The 26,180-nt window shown below is 42.9% G+C and overlaps 1 protein-coding gene across 1 annotated transcript in view; it reads right to left on the bottom strand.

Annotated features, from left to right (window-relative positions):
- Window positions 1-26,180, bottom strand: part of RRAGD (Ras related GTP binding D) — a 70,391-nt gene that overhangs the window by 30,366 nt on the left and 13,845 nt on the right. The window contains exons 2-3 of the mRNA XM_075338406.1: window positions 20,157-20,452; window positions 3,665-3,864 (exon numbers count right to left, since the gene is read on the bottom strand). Of these exons, the coding sequence (XP_075194521.1) occupies window positions 3,665-3,864; window positions 20,157-20,452 (496 nt within the window). The remainder of the gene's footprint in view (window positions 1-3,664; window positions 3,865-20,156; window positions 20,453-26,180) is intronic.

The following is a 26,180-nucleotide window of genomic DNA, read 5'->3' as shown; positions in this document are numbered from 1 at the left end:
AGATGCAAGTGTGACTAGATGATAACATGGGAGTCTGTCATTCCCAAAATACAAATTCAGCTACTTAAATACTTACACAGGTGACTGAGCCCATATACAAAACCATACTAATAATATACAGTTTAGTGTCATAGTGCAGATAAATTCACTTTTACGTTAGTGAGGGGTTTTGGTGCACCCTGGGAGTGGCCAATGTCTCGGTGCACTACTACGCCCCTAATATGCATATCCAGCACTGTCCCTGACTTTCTTGCGCTACCTAAGCTCAAATCCCTGCTCCTGCACATTCACGCTGACTCTGGGGGAGCCCAGCGGTGTGCTCATTGTGAATGGCGGCGTGCTCTCATCTCCACATCCTGCTAGTCTGCACCTACCACTCACTACACCTGCAAGTAGCTTCAGAGAGGAGCTGGAGATCAGAGTGTGCCCGTACCCACACTCAGTGCACGCTTGTCCTGAGATGGTGAGCGCACGGCTGGACTCCTCCAGTTTCAGTCTGAAGGAACAGAGATTTGAGTTTATGAAACACTGACTGTGCTGTCAAAGAGATCAGGAACAGTGATGGATATGGAAATCATAGAGTGTATAGGTGCATCGAGCTATTGACCATACCATGGGTGTGTAGGAGGTGGTAGCACCACGTCAACCCCTACGGAGAAGAGCAACTCCCACACAAGTGTACAGAGTATTATATTGAATGTAAATTGTTGGATAAGTACATTGCTGTGCCAGCGATGTAGCAGAGCTGGATAGGAGCGGTAGCTGGCGCCCTCTAATGTTTGTGTATTTATGTGTTTTATTACAGGGAATTGTTACAGAGAACAGGCCCCACCAATATGTAGGTGTATTCCTCGTGTGTGTGTGTGTGTGTGTGTATGTATGTTATGTGTATATTATAATGCAAACAATGTGTAATGTAAATAGGGATTGGCTCCTTGTGCTGTGTCAGCCAGGAGCATTATAGATAAGGACTAATAGGTAAGATAGATAGAGTATTAATATGATAGAACGGCAGTTAGAAATCATTAGGTAAGGATTTTGATAGGATGTTTATTGTAGGCATCTAGGGAAACAAATGTGCTGGAGTGGATGATGGGAGTAGTAGCAAATTGCTTAGATTAGTGTAGGACGGGTGCAGACAGTTCAGTGGTTGCCAGAGAGATGGATCTAAAGGCCGCTTTACACGCTGCAATATCGTTACCAATATCGCTAGCATGCGTACCCGCCCCCATCGGCTGTGCGACACAGGCAAATCGTTGCCCGTGGCGCACAACATCGCCCGGGCCCGTCACTCTACTTACCTGCATAGCGACTTCGCTGTGACCGGCGAACCGCCTCCTTTCTAAGGGGGCAGTTTGTTCGGCGTCACAGCGACGTCACTAAGCGGCCACCCAATCAAAGCGGAGGGGCGGAGATGAGCGGGACGAACATTCCACCCACCTCCTTCCTTCCTCATTGCCGGCGGCCGCAGGTAAGGTGAAGTTCCTCGTTCCTGCGGTGTCACACGTAGCAATGTGTACTGCCACAGGAACGACGAACAACAGCATAACTGCAACAGCAACGATAATTGAGATTAGGGGGGGATGGCACCGATTAGCGATTTTGAACATTTTTGCAATGATTCAAAATCACTAATAGGTGTCACACACAACGACACAATCCATGACCCCAACGACATCGCTTTAGCGATGTCATAGCGTGTAAAGCGGCCTTTAGGTGGGTGGAGAAAGGAGTTTAGCAAGACGAGACAGGAATACGTTAGTCAACGAAGCTGCAGATGTCCTACTAAGAGGACAGAAGGTACCCTCCCTAGTGCCAAGGCCTCTCCCTGCGGGCGGCTAGAGGATCTCCAGAGGCCGGTGGGATGTTAGGGTATGAAGACTCCCAACTCCAAACTCCGAGTGAGGCATGGTAGCCGCCAGGAAAGAGTACGGGGAGGAAACCAGTATTAGGAACAAGCACCAGAAGCAGAAGCCCAGAGCAAGGGTAGGAAGTCAGATACCCCCGAGACAGCGGTGCAGCACAAGAAGGCCTGTCTGTTCGAAGTAAGACAGACTTGGTGTACCATAATAAAGGCGGCTCCTAAGTTGTTCATAAAAAGGACTTGTGTGTGATTTTGTCCCCCTCCACGTCGGCGTCAAGGAGCGGAATCTGAGATGAAGAACACTGTGGACATTGTTGTAAGTGTCGCACATCTCATCGGGTGCACAACACGGACACACACAATTGCAGGAGCAGGGGAGTCGGTGACCCTTGGCCAGGATAGTGCTCCCCACTTCAGGTGCACTAAAGCGCCTTCATTTACATATGGAGTAAGAGTTATTTCATCTGCAACTACAACAGGAAAATGTGTGTTACTGGAATTATTTTACATAAGGAGCTATAAATTTTATGTAACTGAGTTTGCATTTTTAGGGGTGAGAGACTCCCTTTAATAAGTGTTGTTTTTGCAGCATCCCTGAAAACCATTAACGGTATTTATGATATTTACAGACTATTCATATACCTTGCTGATGGTTTACAAGGGTGAAGCTACATTCCCTACACAATTAACATGTTTGGTCCAGCTACTGTGATCCGTGACCACCAGTGATTGCTGGGGAAAAACACTTTAGAGCAAATTCAGCATTACAAGGTTTTCATTCAAGGAACGGCCCATCATGGAGGCCCCTGGTTTGTAAGAGAGGTAGCCATTTTACAGATCAGGTCTAGTTAGGTGCAGGGCAATATACCCCACTCTCTGATTTACATATTCTCTAATGAAGCACATGGAAAGGGTTGTCATCCTTAAATAATCCACAATGCCCTTGCTGCTGAAGGCGTTAATACTAACGCATGCTGTAATTGAAGTACTATGTCACTCCTTAAAGGTGTTGTCTGTATTTTTCATAGGCTTCCTGTGTGTAGGAAGCAGCACAGTATATGTAGGGACAGCACAGGGGTTCAGTAGTCCGCACTATTTTTGCGGTGCTGAGGCCTGGGTTCCGTCTTGAACTAAGGTTATCAAAGGTCCTTGAGATGCTGTCAGTTTGGGTGATCAGAGCCACTGCTGGCTTGTAATTTGCAGTGTTAAAAGGGTGGTTCACCCATATTTTGTATTTTCTAGATCGATATTATATTGAGAAACAATGTTTCTATCAAATATCTTATGTTGACAATAGTGCCTGTGAGAAGCGCTATTGCAGACCGCTGTTCCCCGCTCCGTGACCTCGGGCTCCGTGACCTCGGGGATCTGGTGACGTCACGTCAAGTTCCGGACACGTCATATCCCTGCGGCCGGCCCCAGTCTTCCTGACTCACTGAGCTGTGGGTGGTGTTTCACCACTTGTCACAGCTCAGCATGTCTCCTGCTTGCAGCGCTTTGCTGTGAGGGAAGAGGGAGCTGACAGACTCACTCACGGACACAGCGGCCGGCTGCTGTGTCAGGAACTTGACGTGACGTCACCGGATGCCCGAGGTCACGGAGCCCGGGGGTCACGGAGCGTGGAACAGCGGTCTGCAATAGCGCCTCTCACAGGCACTATTGCCAACATAAGGTATTTGAGAGAAACATTGTTTCTCAATATAATATCGATCTAGACAATAAAAAATATGGGTGAACCACCCCTTTAATATAAAATGCACCCATAATACTCCTTGTGTGAATATGGACTGACTGGCTCACCTGAGATGTATTTTTTCAAGTCCGGCATCACTGAGATCATCATTTGCCCTCTGATGTATATCCCTTTGAGTTTCTATTTTATGATCATCTGACAGGCCGTCTACTTTGTGGATAAAAACCTCAAAGTTAATATCAGGATTTACTTTGTACGCGCTGGTCACTGTTAGATGTAATCTTGCGAGAGCTTCCATGTAATCATCCTGGAAAAAGATAAAACACGTCCTTAGAATATACAGCATTATCTTCCATCATACAAGTTGATTTCAGAGTAATGGAGACATTTAGATCTACATTGTTTTGGCTCTGTGCACTAGGACAGTGTCATCAGAGTGGCATGTCTTATAAACCAATTTTTTTGTGAAACAATCTAGATTTTACTTTAATGTTCTGGCATCTAGGGGCCAAACAAAGTTACAATGTAGATTGATCTTGAAAAACATTGTTTCACACTTTATAGTAAGACTAGCTGTATTACCCAGGCGTTGCCCGGGATAGTAACTGTCTCTCTGTCTCTCTCCCAGTCTCTGTCTGTCTGTCTATCTCTGTTTGTCTCTTTCCCTGTCTGTCTTTGTGTGTCTGTCTGTGTCTATCTCTCTGTCTGTCTCTGTATCAGTCTCTCTGTCTCTCTCTATTTCTGTCTAAGTCTGTCTCTATCTCTGTGTATGTCTGTCTCTCTCTCTCTGTGTCTGTCTCTTTCCCCGATCTGTCTCTTTCCCCGGTGTGTCTCTTTCCCCGTCTGTCTTTTTCCCCATCTGTCTCTTTCCCCATCTGTCTCTTTCCCCGTCTTTCCCTGTCTGTTTCTCTGTCTTTCTCTTTTGCTGTCTGTCTCTTTCCTTGTCTGTCTCTTTCCCCGGTATGTCTTTCCCGGTATGTCTCTTTCCCCGGTATGTCTCTTTCCCTGTCTTTCCCTGTCTGTCTTTGTCTGTCTCTTTCCCCATCTGTCTCTTTCCCCATCTGTCTCTTTCCCTGTCTCTTTTGCCATCTGTCTCTTTCCCCGTCTGTCTCTTTCCCCGTCTGTTTCTTTCCAGGTCTGTCTCATTCCAGGTCTGTCTCATTCCAGGTCTGTCTCTCTCTGTCTTTTTTCCTGTCTGCCTCTGTCTTTCCCTGTGTGTCTTTCTGCCTGTCTCTTTCTGTCTGTCTGGCTTTTTTTTTCCTATCTGTCTCTGTCTGTTTGCCTCTGTCTCTTTCCCTGTCTGTCTGTGTCTGTCTGTCTCTCTCTCTGTCTCTCTCTATCCGTCTCTCCACCGACATCATATTACCTCACACATAAGCTTCTTATACTATGAATGTCCTTTGTTCCTATAGCAACCAATCATAGGTCTTATTAATAGCCTGTAGCTCGAAGCTCAATTCCGTTTAATGGAGGCAGGATTTTTGGAGAGTAACTGTAAAGCGCAGGGTTAAATTTTCTTGTCAAAACATAGTCTATGACATTCCCTGAGTCACATGAGGTGTCTGTGCAAAATTTTGTGATTGTAAATGTGATTCCTTTAGCGGACATACATACACACACACATACTGTACATACACTCAGTTTTATATATTACATTAAATCTTTTAACTTCAGTATCACTTGCAGGCAATGATTAGAGAGGGTTATATAGAACTTTAATATGAATTGTCTAACCGTGGGATATGTGATATTGTTTCATACCTGTCCTGGATTCGTGCTCTGCTCCCATCACCTCGGTCCTCTGCCCTCTGTTGTGCCCCACGTTGGGCTTATCAGATGGCTTGGCATATGACATCATCTCCCTAGGCCTTTTAAGGCCCATCAGGACACACAACTGTTTCTTTGGATTGTTATTTAAGACTAGTGCTCTCCAGTACACACGGTGCTAAACTTCTTCATATCTTATGCTGCACATGTGCCATTGCCAGCTGCATCGAAAGTTGAGGTCCATGTATCCACCTGGACCTGGGGCTTAGCGCCCACATCACAAGGAGAGCATAGCACATATATTCAGAGGTGGATCTCAGCAATCCAGTGAGCTTGGAATACCCTTCTTTGTTTTCCAGGCACAACTTCATACTTTTAATTAATAGCAGCTGTACTTGGTATTATAGCCAATTTACACAAGCACTGATTGACAACATTGAGCAATGATGGCGACTGACTAATCGCTAATACGATCGTTCTGCCTTTATACAGAACACATTATTGGATATCAAAGTGTAGACTGGAGGAAAAACGGGTTTAAAAACCGCGCTAGGAAACCACGAGCAAGGATGTAAATGAATATTTTTCTTTTATTTAGATAATCCAACGCGTTTCGGAATTATCTAAATAAAAGAAAAATATTCATTTACATCCTTGCTCGTGGTTTCCTAGCGCGGTTTTTAAACCCGTTTTTCCTCCAGTCTACACTTTGATATCCTTTCCTCAGACACGGGGCTGCTGCTGAACCACTAAAGCACTCATCCACGTTCTCTAAGGGGTTGTGACTGGCACAACCCAGCCAGGTGAGTGTGTTTTAACCCTTTTTCCCTCTGCCCTGTAAATCGGGTAAGACCCTATTGCGCCTTTTCTCTCCTACTACAGAACACATTATTGGCATATCATCACCTCTTTATACATGTCATTCTGCTATCGACACCAGTGGTTTTTCTGCATAAAAATCAAACTGTCTGACAAACGAGATTTGTACTTATTCATTTGGTGACCACCATTATGATTAGGTTAGACCTTATTTAGCAGTAAATAGCAGTGGGAGGTTACATACTACCGTTTTTTCACTTGAGCCAACGAATGGTATTTATGTAGGACCTGTGAAGGGTCACCTATGATTGAGCTATGTACTTTTTCCCAATTTGACATGCCCTTGGAAGCACGGTAAGACCGTTTTCCTTTTTCTGATTCATGGTTGCAGTTGATCTGAGGGATTTAGGCGGGCTTTGCACACTACGACATCGCAGGTGTGATGTCGGTGGGGTCAAATTGAAAATGACGCACTTCCGGCATCGCATGCGACATCGTAGTGTGTAAAGGCTCGATGATACGATTAACGAGCGCAAAAGCGTCGTAATCGTATCATCGGTGCAGCGTCGGCGTAATCCATGATTACGCTGACGCGACAGTCCGATGTTGTTCCTCGCTCCTGTGACAGCACACATCGCTGTGTGTGAAGCCGCAGGAGCGAGGAACATCTACCGGCATCACTGCGGCTTCCGTAGGATATGCGGAAGGAAGGAGATGGGCGGGATGTTTACATCCCACTCATCCCTGCCCCTCCGCTCCGATTGGCCGCCTGGCGTGTGACGTCGCTATGATGCCGCACGACCCGCCCCCTTAACAAGGAGGCGGGTCTCCGGCCAGAGCGACGGTCGCAGGACAGGTGAGTCCATGTGAAGCTGCCGTAGCGATAATGTTCGCTACGGCAGCTATCACAAGGAAATCGCTGCTGCGACGGGGGCGGGTACTATCGCGCTCGGCATCGCAGCATCGGCCTGCGATGTCGCAGCGTGCAAAGTACCCCTTACTGTTGCAGCAGGTCTGACGTGACAACCATAGATTTCGCTGTGTGTATCTGAATGCAGGTACTCTGTGTGACTTGTTCTCATACTTTCTGCATTTTGTGCCTGGTGTTCATTTTGAGGCTGTAGCTATCCTGTGTATGGCCCAAAGGAACATTTTTATTCTTTTATAGTGGCAGTCCACTTTTAATGTATACCCATTAAAGGTTATGTTTTAGGAGTTTTTTTTCTCTGGCTATTTGCCCCCCGCTGCTATTTTCTGCTCTCCATTTCTAGGGGAAATTTTGAAGGTAATTGCTATATTCCTAGACCTTATTTAGGCATCCATGAATCATGTACATGTTCTAGCCGTGATTTTCAAGTATTAATTGTTAAGTATTATCATGGACAAAAATCTTCCCAACATTTTTCAAAGCATGACGACGGATGTTGAACATGGTTGAGGAATGCATAATGTTTGAAAAAATTTTGTACATTTGAAATCTATGGCATGAAATCTATACATAATTCCACATAATATTCTGCATGTGTAAACACACCCTTGAATATAGCAATGAGGAGATGGGTGAGGTCCGGCTGTATATGACAGATCACAGAGTGGCAAAAAGATCCAATTTTTTTAAAAAAAAAAAGCAATTACAGAAGCTGAACTGTACATAGAGAGGAAAACAATAGAGCTGAGAGAGGTTGCCTTGTCTTGGCTGGTAGTCAAACACAAAATGGGCAATTTGTGTACTGTGGAAGGGACTTAACAATATACAGTACAGATCAAAAGTTTGGACACACCTTCTCATTCAAGAGTTTTCTTTATTTTCATGACTCTGAAAATTGTAGTTTTACACTGAAGGCATCAAAACTATGAATTAACACATGTGGAATGAAATACTTAACAAAAAAGTGTGAAACAACTGAATATGTCTTATATTCTAGGTTCTTCAAAGTAGCCACCTTTTGCTTTGATTACTGCTTTGCACACTCTAGGCACTCTCTTGATGAGCTTCAAGAGGTAGTCATTGGAAATGGTCTTCAACAGTCTTGAAGGAGTTCCCAGAGATGCTTAGCACTTGTTGGCCCTTTTGCTTTCACTCTGCAGTCCAGCTCACCCCAAACCATCTCAAATGGGTTCAGGTCTGGTGACTGTGGAGGCCAGGTCATCTGGCGTAGCACCCCATCACTCGCCTTCTTAGTCAAATAGCCCTTACACAGCCTGGAGGGGTGTTTGGGAGGATTTTCCTGTTGAAAAATAAATGATGGTCCAACTAAATGCAAACCGGATGAAATACCATGCCACTGCAAGATACTGTGGTAGCCACGCTGGTTCAGTATGCCTTCAATTTTGAATAAATCCCCAACAGTGTCACCAGCAAAGCACCCCCACACCATCACACCTCCTCCTCCATGCTTCACGGTGGGAACCAGCCATGTAGAGTCCATCCGTTCCCCTTTTCTGCGTCGCACAAAGACACGGTGGTTGAATCCAAAGATCTCAAATTTGGACTCATCAGACCAAAGCACAGATTTCCACTGGTCTAATGTCCATTCCTTGTGTTCTTTAGCCCAAACAAGTCTCTTCTGCTTGTTGCCTGTCCTTAGCAGTGGTTTCCTAGCAGGTATTTTACCATGATGGTCTGCTGCACAAAGTCTCCTCTTAACACTTGTTCTAGAGATGTGTCTGCTGCTAGAACTCTGTGGGGCATTAACCTGGTCTCTAATCTGAGCTGCTGTTAACCTGTGATTTCTGAGGCTGTTGACTCGGATAAATTTATCCTCAGCAGCAGAGGTTACTCTTGCTCTTCCTTTCCTAGGGCGGTCCTCATGTGAGACAGTTTCTTTGTAGCGTTTGATGGTTTCTGACATTGCACTTGGGCCACTTTCAAAGTTTTCCCACTTTTTTCCGGACTGACTGACCTTCATTTCTTAAAGTAATGATGGCCACTCATTTTTCTTTACTTAGCTGCTTTTTATCTTGCCATAATTCAAATTCTAACAGTCTATTCAGTAGGACTATCAGCTGTGTATCCACCAGACTTCTGCACAACACAACTGATGGTCCCAACCCCATTTATAAGGCAAGAAATCCCATTTATTAAAGCTGACAGGGCACACCTGTGAAGTGAAAAGCATTTCCGGTGAATACCTCTTGAAGCTCATCAAGAGAATGCCAAGAGTGTGCAAAGCAGTAATCAAAGCAAAAGGTGGCTACTTTGAAGAACCTAGAATATAAGACATATTTTCAGTTGTTTCACACTTTTTTAAGTATTTCATTCCACATGTGTTAATTCATAGTTTTGATGCCTTCAATGTGAATCTACAATTTTCAGAGTCATGAAAATAAAGAAAACTCTTTGAATGAGAGGGTGTGTCCAAACTTTTGCTCTGTACTGTATGTGAAGGTATAATTGTGCTGGATGGTTGGTCCTACAAAGGAGACCATGGGATTTGACTTCTTTACTTTATTAGATGAGAGGAGTCTTCAACACCTACCTATATGCACGCCTCCATGACATCACAGGTTACAGCCAATGATAAGGGAACTTAATCTCTTATATAAGCTGTCCTCATATCCTGTGAGGGTTTCTCTTCTGTGGCTCTTTCTCTCTGGCCAGATGTAGCAACTGGATGTGTGACCAACATGGCTGAGCATCATTTAATAAAAGGATAGATAGTATCATTGTGTTGGGTGGGCTGTAAATTTAACTGGGTGAGTGTCAAAGTGGGTGGTATGCAATTGTGGGTTTAATTGAGTATTTGGGAAGGTATTACTTGGTGTTTTCCTGTATTGTATTTGTATAGTATATGCTTTCATCTAGATGTGCTAGTATTATATAGTGTATTAAGTATAGTCTTGTTAGTGAATAATTAATATTTTATTATTACAACAGTGTCTTGAGTCTGTGCATATTTGGAATACACCAAGTAGATAGGACAAAGTAGCACAAAGCAGTAATAGTAACAGAAATTATACCCTTTGGAATATACACAGTATATCTGTGGTGTGAGGATAGCCAGTCCTCTTAGGCTGCTTTCACACATCCGGTTTGAGCCATGCGGCTCAATCCGGCTGTGAAACCTATGCAACGGATGCGGTGAAAACACCGCATCCTTTGCATAAGTTTTTTACATGCGGCCCGTCTGGTTTTTGCCGCTTGCGGCATGCTACTGAGCATGCGCAGTGGCATAAACCGCATGCGGCGGCCGGATGCGTTTTTTGCCGCATCGCGCCGCATCCGGCATCCATAGGGATGCATTGAGAAAAGTGCCGCATCAGCCGGATGCGGCGGAATGCGTTTTTTTTTGCCGCACAAAAAAAGTGCCACGCAACGTTCCATCCGGCCGCCGCATCGGCTAAATCTGCCGCATGCGGCAAAAACCGGACCGAACGCAAGGCCATGCGGCACAATGCGGCACTAATTAAAGTCTATGCAGGAAAAACGCAAACGGCAGCAAAAAAAAATGGTTGCGTTTTTCCTGCAAAGTGCCGGATTGTGCCGCATAGCAAAAACCGGAGGTGTGAAAGCAGCCTTACAGAGGCAGCGTGGTATTTCCCCTGTAACAAGGAAGAAGAGGTCTTTTTGTAACCCCTATTACATGTACCTTCATTCTATAAGTATACTGTATATAGCAGTAATATTCCATCCATATAGAGTGCTGCTGTATTGTTTAGTTTGTATACAATGCAGTTATAGCAGTTTGCCCTAAATGTGCCCCAAAAATTAGCAAAATTCTTGGTTGTAAGCCAATTCAATTTTTACTCATGAAAATCATTTGCCCAGTGCCCTGTGTAAACAGGTGATGTGCTACAATAATATGTACAGTACTGTATATGAGGAAGAACGAACATATTATCGATCATTATGTCCTGACTATTGCTTGATGGCAGGTGTATATAGGCTAGTAAATGAGCGGCAAGTGACTGGAATATAGTTGACTGCCGTAACGTATTACTGATCTGAAATTGTCCTTTGTAACTAGGCATTTAATCTACACTTGGGCTTTCTTCCCTTTATACCCTACTTTGTGGTAATATACAAGATATTCATTACAGGACAGATGAATGCAGAATCAGATTACACAGAGTTTGCTTGTTGTTTTTTACCGTGAATACGCATAGTTTTCATAGAAGCTGTAGCAACAAAACGGTGGGGATTTTTTAACGAAGACATATTGCAAAATCTTAATTATTTTCATTTAAAAATACACTGAAAGAAAAAAAGTGGATGCATGGGTTTATATAGCGTTTACGTTTCACAGGTCTAGTACAAGAACAGAGACCCTTTTCATCGGTGTTTTCCACAGGTTCTTTTGGGTGAAATTATTGAGAAGGATGAGCTGCACAATGATTTATGCAGCGCTCCCCACTGAGGAGGATACAGCCACAAGAATTTGCAGTCATTTTTGTCTATAGATTTTTCCAACGCAGTAGCAGAGCCACGTCACTGCTTTTCTTGCTCTAGTCTACACATCAACATTATTTTTTTATTTAGATGGCAATTTATACAACTATCAGCAACGTTCCGTGGTAGCAGAAGTGGTTAATAAACTCATCCCACATTCCAGGGTGCTTGGGCGGCTACAGCTCTACGCAGATATTTCCTAGAGTCTAAACAAACGGATCATGCAGCTTCTTCAACATCTCATTATGGCTGCCAAACAATTCTCTGCTCGGTTTTATTTTTATGTTTAGCTTCCCCCAGCAATACATTCACAATGCGCCGTTTTTGTGATCATTACAAAATATATACTACAATGTAGAAAAATGATACTGCATGCAGGGAAACTCCAGAATCTCAGCGATCGCATTATTATTCCATTTCTATAAAAAAAGCTATGAAGACTTGGAGGCATTCCTTCCCGGCAGCAATCAGACAAGTCCTGGAGTCTATAGGAGTTTCTAAAAGACAAATACAACTGGTACAACTCTTCTCTGAAGAAAATATGATATACTCTTATTATTATGTCAGTGTTTTTTTGTAATTTAGAGAGCTGTTAGGGCTCATACAGACATTAGAGATATTTTTTCTAAGCCAAAATAAAAAAATGTACTTGTTCACACTTGCCATATTTTATTTGGAGATGCAGGTTTGTTTTTTTGCAGGATATATTGGAGGTATAGAAAGCCTTTGATTGTGATCTCCTCCCATCAGCCCCAGGGTGGTTTTAATTAAGTGCTAGATCTTATATGCCCATATATTTGTAGACTTTTAGACCTGGAGAAGCATGAGACTACTATAGGGTTCCATTAGAGAAAGGTCACTTTGCCGCGGTTGATGGGCAAAAAAGAATTGGCCAATTTTTGTGCAAAGAACCTTCATTTTTCTAAGTATATTCTATATAGTATAAATGCAGTTTAAATTTCATATATTCTATGTTTATATGTCTTGTCGGTTATATGGTTATAGAGTGCTGAAATACCCTTTTGTTTGTGTTTCATGTAGTTTGAGCAGTTGGCACCTATTCACACTTGCTATGTTTCATTTAGAGATGCAGTTTTTTGTTTTTGCAGTATATATTGGAGGTGTAGACAGACTCCTATTCTGACTGTGCTCTCCTCCCATCAGCCACAGGGTGGTTATAAATAGTGCTAGATCTTATTTGCTCCTATATTTACAAGTGCATCTCAATAAATTAGAATATCCTCAAAAAGTTAATTTATTTCAGTAATTCAATACAAAAAGGGAAACGCATATATTATATGGAGTCATTACAAAAAGAATGATCTATTTATTTATTTCAAGTGTTTATTTCTGTTACTGTTGTTGATTATGGCTTGCAGCCAATAAAAACCCAAAAGTCATTATCTCAGAAAATTAGAATAATTACCACAAATCACCTGAAAAGGCTTCCTAAAGGCCCCTTTACACACTGAGACTTTCTAGCGATCCCACAAGTGATCCCAACCTGGCCGGGATCGCTACAAAGTCTCTGGTAAGCTGTCAAACAGGTAAACCTGGCCAACGACGCAGCAGCGATCCGGACCGGCAGAACGACCTAGCTGGTCGTTGGGATGTGTCAAAGCAGCTATTTGAAAGGGAAGTCGCTAACGAAGTCGTTGTAATGGTGTCAAACACAACGATGCTTGCTGCGCAGAGGGAAACAAAGGACCAAAAAATGTTCCTGAGAGATGTGTAGCGATCAGCAATCTCACAGCGGGGGCCAGGTCGCTGATGCGTTTCACACACTGCAATGTCGCTGGGGAGGTCGCTATTACGTCACAAAACCGGTGACGTTACAGCGATATCGCTAGCAATGTTGCAGTGTGTAAAGGGGCCTTTAGTTATTAAAATCGACTCTTAAGGCCACTTTACACGCAGCGATCTCGCTAGCGAGATCGCTAGCATGCGTACCCGCCCCCATCGTTTGTGCATCACGAGCAAATCGCTGCCCGTGGCGCACAAAATTGCTCGGACCTGTCACATTACTTACCTGCTTAGCGTCGTCGCTGGGACCGGTGAACCACCTCCTTTCTAAGGGGGCGATTCGTTTGGCGTCACTGCGACGTCACTAAGCTGCCACCCAATCGAAGCGGAGGGGTGGAGATGAGCGGGACGAACATCCCACCCACCTCCTTCCTTCCGCATTGCCGGCGGCCGCAGGTAAGGTGAGGTTCCTCGTTCTTGCGGTGTCACACGTAGCGATGTGAGCTGCCACAGGAACGAGGAACAACAACATCGTACCTGCAGCAGCAACTATAATTGGGAAGAGGGGAGCATGTAAACGATAAATGATTTTGCACGTTTTTGCGACGATTTTCGATCGCACATAGGTGTCACACACAATGACATCGCTAACACGGCCGGATATGCGTCACGAATTCCATGACCCCCAACGACATCACTTTAGCAATGTAGCTGCGTATAAAGCGGCCTTTAGTCTGGTTCAGTAGGCTACACAATCATGGGGAAGACACACTCCACAAGGAGGGTAACCAACAAAAGGTCATTGCTAAAGACATTGGCTGTTCACAGAGTGCTGTATCCAAGCATGTTAATGGACAGTTGAGTGGAAAGACAAAGTCTGGTAGAAAAAGGTGCACAAGCAACCGAGATAACCACAGTCTTGACAGGATTATTAAGAAAAGGCCATTTAAAATTTGGGGGATATTCACAAGGAGTGGATTGCTGCTGAAGTCAGTGCTTCAAGAGCCACCACATACAGACGTATCCAGGACATGGGCTACAACTGTCGCATTCCTTGTGTCAAGCCACTCATGACCAAAAGACAAGGCCAGACGTGTCATACATGGGCCAAGGAGAAAAAGAACTGGACTGTTGCTCAGTGGTCTAAGGTGTTGTTTTCAGATTAAAGTAAATTTTGCATTTAATTTGGAAATCAAGGTCCTGGAGTCTGGAGGAAGAGTGGAGAGGCCACAATCCAAGCTGCTTGAGGTCTAGTGTGAAGTTTCCACAATCAGTGATGGTTTGGGGAGCCATGTCATCTGATGGTGTAGGTCCACTGTATTTTATCAAGACCAAAGTCAGCGCAGCCATCTACCAGGAAATTTTAGAACACTTCTTGGTTCCCTCTGCCGACAAGCTTTTTGGAGATGGAAATTTCATTATCCAGCAGGACTAGGCACCTGTCCACACTGCCAAAAGTACCAATACCTGGTTTAATAACCACAATATCACTGTGCTTGATTGGCCAGGAAACTCGCCTGACCTAAACCCCATAGACAATCTATAGTGTATTGTCAAGATGAAGATGAGAGACATCAGATTCAATAATGCAGACGAGCTGAAGGCTTCCATAACACGTCAGCAGTGCCAGAGGCTGATCGCCTCCATGCCATGCTGCATTGATGCCTTAATTCATACAAAAGGAGCCCTGACCAAGTATTAAGTGCATTTACTGTACATACTTTTCAGTAGGCCAACATTTTGGAGTTTAAAATAATTTTTTCAGTTGGTCTTATATAATATTCTAATTTTTTGAGATAATGACATTTGGGTTTTCATTGGCTGTAAGCCTTAATCATCAACATTAACAGAAATAAACACTTGAAATTGATCACTCGGTTTGTAATGGCTCTATATAATATATGTGTTTCCCTTTTTGTATTGAATTACTGAAATTAATTAACTTTATGAGGATATTCTAATTTATTGAGATGCATTTGTATAAACCTTTCGTCCGGGAGAGCCATGACACTAGTATAGGGTCCCATCAAAGAAAGATCGCCTTGCTACGGTGAGGGGCACAAAAGAATTGCCCAACTTTTACGCAAAGAACCTTCATTTTTCTAAGTATATTCTATATAGCATTTATGCAGTTTAAATGTCATATATTTTTTGTTGGCATATATCTGGGTACTTGAGGAGCGCTGCTGTTTCCCTTTTGTTTGTGTTTCGTGTAGTTAGAGCAGTTGGCACCTATTCATCCTTGCTATGTTTTATTTTTAGATGTAGTTTTTTGGTTTCTGCCATTTCATCAGTGTCTTGGATCAGAGTTTCATCTCTCTATGGCCAATGTGTCAGTTTTAACAATCAACAATTTCATCAGGGTTTTTTTTTAAGTTTTTTCAAGGTTTTTTTTATTCCACGTACTCATAGACTTGCATTGCATTTTGTTCCTTGACTCAGATTGAAATCATACAAATCTCCATTATTTTATGCAGACCACTTGGTCTGCAATATTACACGGATATGTGAACAGCCGCATGGATTATAAGGCTACGTTCTCACAATCAGTATTTGTTGAGTTTTCGACGCTGCAGAATTTCAGCACCATTTCTGCACCTTAGTTTACGTGCTTGTTTTCATCTCATTTTTGTGTGCCTTTTTTACATGCTGTTATATCGCTTTTTCGATGCTGCGTTTTATGTCTGTGTTTGGTATCTCATACTTTACTCATACTGCTTTGTTTTTGAAACTTCCTGGTATTGACATTCTAAGGTGCGGATTACATGTGTTTTTGATGCGTTTCCACCTTGCGTTTTTCACCTGCGGATTTTCTGCATTTAATGCCAGTCTATGAGGAGATTCTGCACAGAAAACTCGCTTACACACAAGAGACATTGAAATGCTGCGGATTGGAAAAATGCAAACCAGGTGAGTTCACACAGCATAAAAAGTAAAGATAATGGGCAGGAGATTTCTATTAATCCCATCCACTTTTCTTGGACTGTAAAACATTGCGTTTTTGACAAGGCAAAAATACACAGTGTCCAGAACAAGACAAAAACTGAACGCAAGCAATGGGCATGTACCTTTATGAGGACGTGTTCTATCTGCCTGAAAGATTTGCTAGAGTAATAATACACGTAAGAAATTTTTTTTTTCCACCATAGACTTTAGTGTCAGATGAGAAAAATTCTGTCAGCATTATGTAAATAATGTTTAATCACTGTATAAATGAAAATGTATGCAATGTTCTAATCTATTTTACATTCCTCGCCATTTCACTGTGTGTTGTCAGAGAATGGACACATATGAAAGCCAAATTCACAGTTCTGACTTTCAAATGGACAGCATACTGATGCCAGTCCTGTGTTCTCCATTAAAATCATGGACCTTATCGTTAGATTTGGTGAGTTTAAACCATAAACTAAAGTTGTACACATCTCCGTATTATCTTTTTGAGACTCTCTCTTTGTGGGAAAAAAATGGACACATATAGTACATAAACTATAATGTGCCCTTGTGCTATCTGTGAAAAAATGGATAGTACACATACATAAAAAATTGCCGATTGAATGGGGACTTATGTACATTTTGAGTATTAAAATCCTCAAGTAAATAATTTCGTATTGAAAAGTTTTCTATAGCTGTATCCGGCTTATGCTGGGTTAACACACAACGACAGCGACAACGACGTCGCTGTTAAGTCACCATTTCCTGTGACGTAACAGCGACCTTACATGATCGCTAGTTAGCTGTCAAACATGTAATTTTAAGCAGCGACGGAGCAGCGAGCATAGCGACCTCGACGGTCGTTGGGACGTGTCACACGCGTCGCTGTGCGATGACTCAGACCTTGATAGAGGCGTGGTGTTTACCCCTAGACATGCTTTGCATTGCCTCTTTTCATGCCCCTCTGTTCCGATTGGTGATCACTACAGCGCCTTTGCGTTGCCTTTTTCACGCCCCTCTGTTCCGATTGGTGATCACTACAGCGGCGCCTGATTGGGTGACCGTGCCAAACAAAGGAAGACACAAAGAACGACACACTAGCGACACCAGACAGAGACTCTACTACGTGGAACAAAGAATGGAACTTAAAGAATGAAATCACTGTAATGCCTTCGGCAAGGTATCCAATTGGAACGCTGTTGTGACCATCAATCAAAGTCGTGGGGGCGTTGTAAAATACACCGTAAAAACACGCCCTTGTCCTGCCTTCAGTCCTACGTCACTGCCTTCAGCGTCGTCGCAACCGTCGCTGCTGTGGTGTCAAACACAATGAATGCATGTGGCGCAGCGGGATAGCAGCGATCAAAAAATGACCTGGAATATTCAAGAGCGAGCAGCGATCTCGCAGCAGGGGTCTGATCGTTGTTATGTGTCACACACAGCGACGTCGCTGTTGAGGTCGTTGCTACGCCACAGAAAATGGCGACTTAGCAGTGATGTCGTTGTCGTCGTCGCTGTGTGTGACACCACTATTAGGCAATCATCTCGTAAATACAACACAATTCTGAATGCAGTCAGAGCAGTAGAGATCAGGCCTGCCTTTACAGAGTCAGTGTAGAGCGCTGACTAGTGATGGGCAGATAGATTTATGATATTCTGTTCCCTCAGCTAGGTCAGTAGTTTCTGGCTGCTGGACAGGAGGCTCATAAATCTGTTATCTTCCAGGATCCCTGACGTAGCTTCAAATTAACCAATGTCATCATTGCAGTGTGACGCACAGATTACATTGCATCAACCTAGTTATTCTAAAACTGCTCTGTGGATCCCAGAAAGTAAGTAATTTGTGAGCCTCCTGTCCAGCAGCCGGAGAATACTGGTCTGGCCAAAGGGCCATAGTACCACAAATTTTATCCACCCATCTCTACTGCAAGATATGATCATCCGCTGCTTTCACCAGCAAAAGCTGTTGTGGATGTGACTGAAGCTGGATCCATGTCAATCAGCTTTTAGTTACTTCCTTAAATGGGTATTCCCATCTCCAAGATTCTATTCCAGTATAGTTTATAATTTCGGCTTTTAAGAACACAGCAATTATTTTTTTTTTGACCATAAGGCTATGTGCGCACGTTGCGTACTGGCCCTACAGAAATTTCTGCAGCGATTTGAACATCACACATGTGCTTCAAATCGCTGCAGAAACAAAAGCTGATTTCATGGGCTCTGCATGTAGCCCCTCCCAGCCACTGCCATAGACAGAGCAGGGGATGCATACAGAGTGCACGGAATAAGTGACATGTCACTTCTTAGAACGCGCGCTTCGGGCAGCAGCCGAAGCGCTGCGCTCTAATACGCTATGTGCGCATGTCTCCTGCACAATCTCCATACATTGCTCGGGGGACGCAGGACGCATGCAGTTACGCTGTGGTGCAGATCGCAGCGTAACTGCATGCAATTACGCAATGTGTGCACATAGCCTAAGAATTTTTTTTTTTCATTATGAGTTTTTAGGGTAGATTTATACACTGCAGATAGTGTTGTATTATCTAAGAACATAGGGATGGCACTGAGCAGGGAATGATGTGGAGCATTGATCTGTCCTCAGTGCAGTTGTACCCTAATTTACATGATGATCAAAGTTGATTTTCTCAGTGATGGAAAATCTATTTGCAGCCAAGACTTTATGACTGTACTTGCCTTTTTCATTGCGTCTTTTAGTGCATTTTCTTACACGCATTTTAATCCCATTATGTCAAATTCATGTGAGTGCAGTTCGATAGTCGCTGACACAGACAATGGAGAAGATAGAGGAATTTGTTCCGATTTTCGCATTCGAGAGAATTGAATCACACTTTGATCAGGGTTTGAATTGAGTGTCATTAGTATAATCTACCCGATTCTCTCACAAGAGAGAACATATGGTACATCCATGTGACCCCAACCTTTAGATTTTGACAGGTTATCCTTAAAGAAGGTGTGTAAGCCCAAAAGGCTTGTGTAAAAAAATCATAGTCTTGTGCTGGATATAGGCACTATTAAAATCTCATCTTTAATGTTCTAATTGCTGCCTCTGTTTTGCAGAAACTGAGGTTTAATCAATATGCTTATTAGGGTGTTCAGTGAACCCTTTCACCCACTGGTTTTGCATGCCCCAAAGTCCCTCAATTGTAATTGACCAGCATTTTCTGCAGAGAAGTGATAGCTTGCAGTGTTGACAATAACCCTCTAAAGTTTTAAATTGCCAGGTTTCAGACATTATCAACAAAATAAAACATGGCCCTGTTTAATAGGAGCAATTTTCACAGAATTCTGGTGAAAATTGCTTTGAAAAGTGGCAAAATGTTGGCTCAACTCAGAGTTACACAACAATTTTGCAACTTTTAATGTTTTCACACCAGTTTCTCCAAGAAGCGGAGCTGTGTTTAACACCCCAGATTGTCTAATTCAGTGTTTCCGAAATTGCAGTCCTCAGGGTCCCCAACAGATGACGTTTTCAGGATTTCATTTGCATTGCACAGGTGAAGGAATCATTATCAAAACATCAGAAATTGACACATTTTCTCTCACCTGTGCAATACTAAGGAATTCCTAAGAACATGACCTGTTGATGGCCCTGTGGATTGAATTTGGGAAACACTGGTCTAATTCATGATGAGCTGCGGCATTTCCTAATCAGGGACTGAAGTAAGATATCACACTACTAATCAGACACGCCTGATGCAGCTCTTCATCAATCAGAAGCATCTGTCTCCGCCACACCTCCTCATTAAGACCGGCAAGAAAATCACCAGTTTTGATGAATCAGAGTGATTGTGCTTAATAAAAAAGTCAAACCCGGTGGTATCTCATGTCATATATGATCTTTAACCTAATAACGGACAGGAAAAAAAAAACACACTTTAAAATATTGAAAATATTTTCAGTCTGAGTGTTGATCATTTAGGAGAACTTACCTGTGAATCAATGACAAATATCAGTGCTCCTGTTCCTCTGAAAATCATTTCATAGTCAAATGTTGGATCAAAGAAATCAATCTGGCCAGGAAAATCCCAGATTTGGAAGTTTACGAAAGAGCTGTTGGACACATCTTCCCTGCAAATTTTGTTGGTACTTTCCAAAAAAAGCGTTTCGTTTGGTGACATCTTATGAAACACAACTTTCTGAATGGAGGATTTCCCACTTCTTCGTAATCCCATTAAAAGAATTCTTGGCTTTACTTCTGTGCTGAAGGGATCAGTGAAATCTAAAACTGAAGTAAAACAATTATTAAGCATTAGTAACAAGTCACAAGTGCAGTCACACTACAATTTTGGTCTTCGGTGTATAAGACCAAGCTGAACTACAGCATGGGTAGAAATGAGCAACTAAGGTGATTAAGGGAATGGGTGAAATGCAATACCAAGATAGGTTATTAAACTTGGGGTTATTCAGTTTGAAAAAACAAAGGCTTAGAGGCGATCTTATTACAATGCACAAATATATGAGGGGACAGTACGAGGGGCGATCCAAAAGTAATGATAATCAATAATAAACACAATGAATATATTAAAAAAAAAAAAAATTCTACATAGTCTCCTAACAAGTCTATACATTTAGTCCATCTCTTTTCTAAACTTAGAATTCCCTTTGAAAAAAATTCTTGATCTTGACCCTCAAAAAAATCCTCAACAGCGGTTATCACATCGCTATTGTCGTCAAATTTCTTGCCCCGGAGGTGTTCCTGGAGGTGAGGAAAGAGAAAGAAGTCACTGGGGGCTAGATCTGGCGAATAGGGGGGGGTGTTCCACCAGTTCAAAGCTCGCTTCTTGAATGGTTGCCATGGCAACTGCAGCTTTGTGAGCCGGCGCGTGAAACAGCACTCCAGCCCGCAGTTTGCCGCGCCTTTTCTCCTTGATAGCCTCCCGCAGTCTTCTTTTTTGTTCTGCATAGTAGGAGCCCGTAATAGTGGCTCCCTTCTCCAAATAGTCCACCATAATAATTCCTTCAACATCCCAAAAAACGGACGCCATAACCTTCCCTGCTGAGCTTGACACTTTGAATTTCTTTGGCGTCGGTTCGTCGGCTCGTTTCCATGTCATCGATTGTTGTTTAGTTTCGGGATCAAAGTGGTGGATCCAGGTCTCGTCCATGGTCAAAAAACGTGACAAAAAATTCTCCTTGTCTGCTTGGAACTTTTTGAGATTTGCTATTGAAATGTCAACTCATTTCTTCTTTTGCTCGTCAGTTAACATTTTTGGTACCCAACGCGCGGAGACCTTTCTCATATGCAATTCTTTTGCAAGGATTCTTTGAATACTGCCATATGAGATCCCTGTGACCTCAGCTACATGTCTGATAGTCACTCTTCGATCTGCCAATACAACTTCTTCAATTTTTTCACGTTTTATTCATTGAGGGACGTGGATGGGCGTCCTTCACGATGTTCATCTTCCGTCGATGTTCTTCCCAGCTTAAATTCCTTGACCCAGCGTGCAACTGTGGAATATGGAGGAGAAGAGTCCCCCAATGTTTCCTCCAAGTCGCTGTGTATGTCTTTGGTAGTCATTTTTTTCAAGCAGAGGTATTTGATGACAGCTCTGAGCTAGTTTTTTTCCATTGTGATGTTCACTCCTCGGCAGTTCATATTCAAATGACTGTAGCTCCCGGGAATCGTGGCCTATTTAAGTTATTTTTTTTTCCTGGACTAGTGGGTACCTAAGAGAGAAGAAAACATTTTATTTTAATTTCTGTGTGCAATAGAAATAACCGATTATCATTAGTTTTGAATCGCCCCTCGTACAGAGACCTTTCTAATGATCTTTTTACACCTAGGACTGCGACAGGGACAAGGACAATCTAGGGCCCAGCTCTAGGGTCATCCTAAGGTCAGGTATCTGGATCAGCGCATATGTGCAGAACCTATCTAGGGAGGTGAGGGACCCCAGAGGCCAGCAGTTGGTTTGGTCAGGGGTCACCATCCCCCCCTTTTGTAGACGCAGAGTTTCCCTTCCTTTCCCTTTCGTCATTCGCTTGGTACTTCTCTGTCCCTAGCGTGACGGATTGCTGTATGTGAAGTTGGGAAGGAGCTTACTATCGGTCCCATGGGGTTTTGCCTTCCTTTGGATCAACATGTTAGGCTATGGGTTGAAATCAATGGACTTAAGTCTACCTTTATCCTTAAAAAACTATGAATAAATAAGCTAGACAGCATTATGCAAACTATCAAAGCTTTCTACTGAAAGGTTTAAAAAATTAGGAGTTGTTGTAAAATACTTCCTGTTGAGGTAAACACACATCAGGTGCTTTTCCAAGAGTTTCACTAATAAATTACAGTGATTGTAAAGAATGAGGGTGCACTTGCTAAGGACAACCAACTAGATCCATGTAAGTTGGTGAGATGTCCTATTGCCAACAGGTCAGGTGTTCCCAAGTAGTCGTTGCCAAGTCATGAAGTGGATGTGCTGTGGTGCACTTATATGGATGCTTTGGCAACCTACCTGGATAACACGTTGCTATTTCTAATGCAGAGCAGCAGGAGTTGCGCTAGAGGTGCCATAAAACATAGAATTTGGTCCCTGAATGTCTTTTTGATGGGCATGGATTCCCTAAGAATGTAGACCAGCTTGTCAACTTGGTGTAGGGGTTTCTTGTGGCCAAGAACTCCTTTTATGGCGTCCCTTCAGGACAATCTCCTTTGGGGGAAGAAAAACCTGTGACTTCATGTAGTAAGAGCATTTTATGCAATCAGGGAATGTACACATGTGCACATAAAGGAAAACTGGTTCATAGGTGCATCCTGGGCAAAAGATTGATGGTGGTCTCATATTGGCTAATAGCCTTTGAAAAAAGTTAATGCTATGGTGACAATACTATAAAACTCAGTCATCTGAGGCTCTGGTACACATTGTAGTTGGCCAAACTCATCAAATTCAGTGGCACTGTCCAACCAACTAATGTATATAAAAGCCTCCTGACTCCTCCAACAGATGATGTTGGGGGACAAAACAATTAATGGTCTGAATTTAAATGATCAATCCTTCTGTTCTTCAGGCAGATAAGTCAATGCTAGACATGTGATCCAAGATGAGAAGAAATAGACCGCACAGTAGCTTCTTTACCGGTAATTCTTTATTCCATAATCGAAAGGTGCAGGATATAAGCGGGCGGGAGGAGACCTGGATGCGGCCCCTCGCTGTGGACGACGGCCGTTTCGCCTGTAATTAGGCTTCTACGGGTTCTGTTCTTCAGGCAGATAAGTCAATGCTAGACATGTTCTGCACAAAAGATCATTGTTCTCGGCAGTGCTTTGTCCTGTATAAACAGAACCTGTGCTACCAAAAACAATGGCTGCCTATACGCACTGAACAATCTATTGCAGATCGTTCAATGCACATCTGATGCGTAAATGGGCTATTAAAGTACCATTGATCAGTAAACAAGTAGCTGAGAAACCTTATCTTTGCTCTCCTAAAAAGTACACATGTATACTTTTCTCATCAGATTATTCTAATCAGCACAAGAAGGAAGATATGTCAGAGTTATAGTATATTAAAATGTATATTATATTTCTAAGCAAAGTATTCAGAGGTACTTGGATGTTTATGCTTGTAGCAACCAGACTTGCTACAATGGTTATCTAGTATGTGACTTCAAGAGATCCAAAGCACTCATGACTGATCTAGAAACAAGCAGGTCATATTACATTCCAGACACAGCCTGAGAAACTTGTAACTTAATTCTTAAAGGGGTTGTCTGGTGTAATGTGACTCAATGCTGAATCTTCACATCCAATGCAAAGTGCACTGTGAGGATTCACCAGTTTTAAAGCCAAGAACAGCAGTCACGTGGCTGCGAGTATGAGACTCTTGGCCAGAATCTGACTAGAGTGCGGCCTCACTTAGTGCAAATGTATTGAGCAAGGCTACATCTACATAGAGGGACTGCTCATTTATGGATTTAGACCAGACAATCCCTTTGCTTAGGCTTAATTTACAGGGGTTGTCTTACAAAATGTTATAAAACTAAGCTACCATAGGTCAAAGTCTAACCTCTGTGACTCCCACCATTTCCCACAATTAGGGGCCCCAAATCTATGTTCTCGAGAGGACAGGATAAGCATGAGCTGTTCTTCTCCATAAAAATGAATGGAGATGTTAAAGACAGCTGAACACACTTCATTTGGTTATTTATGATAGTCACGTTCACAACACATATACTTTAAAGTAACATTTTTTCCCCCATGCATTATTTCTATTTGGAAAAATCATTGATGACAAAAGCCTGTAGTCTCTGCTGTAGTCTCTGTATTGAGTTGATCTTATGAAACGACCACTATTTCTACGTAAGGGATATTTGAATAAAACATCTGCATCACTTTCAACTTACATAGTTTAAATAGTAATACTTAAAGGGGTTATCCAGGACTATTAAAGGTTTTTTTTTTTTATTATGGACCTAAAATGTAACAGGCAGTTGCTAATTATTTTTCTAGCCGGCTCCGACTCAGAGCGATCACTGACTGCTCTCGTGGGTGATTCAGGTGCTCCATGTCAACACAGCAGATCTTACTTTTCTCAGCTGCTCTGTCAACAGGGCATGACTGCAGACGTCCTTCTGATTGGCAGCCCGATTCCTGTAGTTAGGTAGTGGGAGAGACGGCTGTAAATCAGTAAATCACACGTTACTTTGTAGACCTGACATCAGTGCAACCTGCAGAATCCCTAGCAGGAGTAGTCTGTGTCCGCTCTGTGCAGAGATCGGCATCAGCCATAGTAGGCAGGTAGGTAGCCACTACCTGCCTATTTAGTTCTTAAACCCGCAGTAGAAAAAAATTAAACAGTCCCACATAACCCCTTTAATACAAATGAATCTCAGTAAATTACAATATCCTTAAAAAGTTAATTTATTTCAGTAATTCAACACGAAAATGGAAACATATATTATATAGTCATTACAAACAGAGTGATCTATATCTTGTGTTTATTTCTGTTTATTTCTGTAAGGCGGGCTTTACACGCTGCGACACCGCTAGCAATTGCTAGCGATGTTGAGCGCAATAGCACCCGCCCCCGTCGTACATGTGATATCTGGTGCTTGCTGCCGTAGCGAACATTATCGCTACTGCAGCTTCACATGCACATACCTGGTCGGCGACGTCGCTGTGATCGCCGAACAATCCCTCCTTCAAGGGGGAGGTGCGTTCAGCGTCACAGCGATGTCACTAAACGGCCGGCCAATGGAAGCGGAGGGGCGGAGATGAGTGGGACATAACATCCCGCCCACCTCCTTCCTTCCGCATTGCCTGTGGACGCAGGTAAGGAGATGTTTGTCGTTCCTGCGGTTTCACACACAGCGATGTGAGGTGCTGCAGGAACGACAAACAACATTGTATCTGCACCAGTAACGACATTATGGAAATGAACAACGTGACACAGATCAGCGATTGTTTACGCTTTTGCGCTCGTTCATCGTCGCACCTAGGAATTACACGTTGCGATGTCGCTACCGGCACCGGATGTGCGTCACTAATGACGTGACCCCGACGATATATCGATAGCGATGTCACAACGTGTAAAGCCCGCCTTAATGTTGATGATTATGGCTTACAGAAAATAGAAACCCAAAAGTCATTATCTCAGTAAATTATAATTTTATATAAGAGCAACTGAAAAAAAGGATTTTAACCTCCGAAATTTTGGCCTACTGAAAAGTCTGTACAGTAAATGCACTCAATACTTGGTCGGGGCTCCTTTTGCATGAATTACTGCATCAATGCGGTGTGGCCCAGGTTGCTTTGATAACAGTCTTCAGCTCATCTGCATTGTTGGGTCTGGTGTCTCTCGTCTGCATTGTTGGGTCTGGTGTCTGTCATCTTCCTCTTGACAATACCCTATAGATTCTCTAGGCGGTTTAGGTCAGGCGAGTTTACTGGCCAATCTAGCACAGTGATACTGTGATTATTAAACCAGGTATTGGTACTTTTGGCAGTGTGGACAAAT

This window comes from Anomaloglossus baeobatrachus, chromosome 3 (assembly GCF_048569485.1).
Source record: "Anomaloglossus baeobatrachus isolate aAnoBae1 chromosome 3, aAnoBae1.hap1, whole genome shotgun sequence".
NCBI classification, from domain to species: domain Eukaryota; kingdom Metazoa; phylum Chordata; class Amphibia; order Anura; family Aromobatidae; genus Anomaloglossus; species Anomaloglossus baeobatrachus.
The sequence above is the reverse complement of the archived record's forward strand: the minus strand, read 5'-3'. Positions and strand labels throughout refer to the sequence as shown.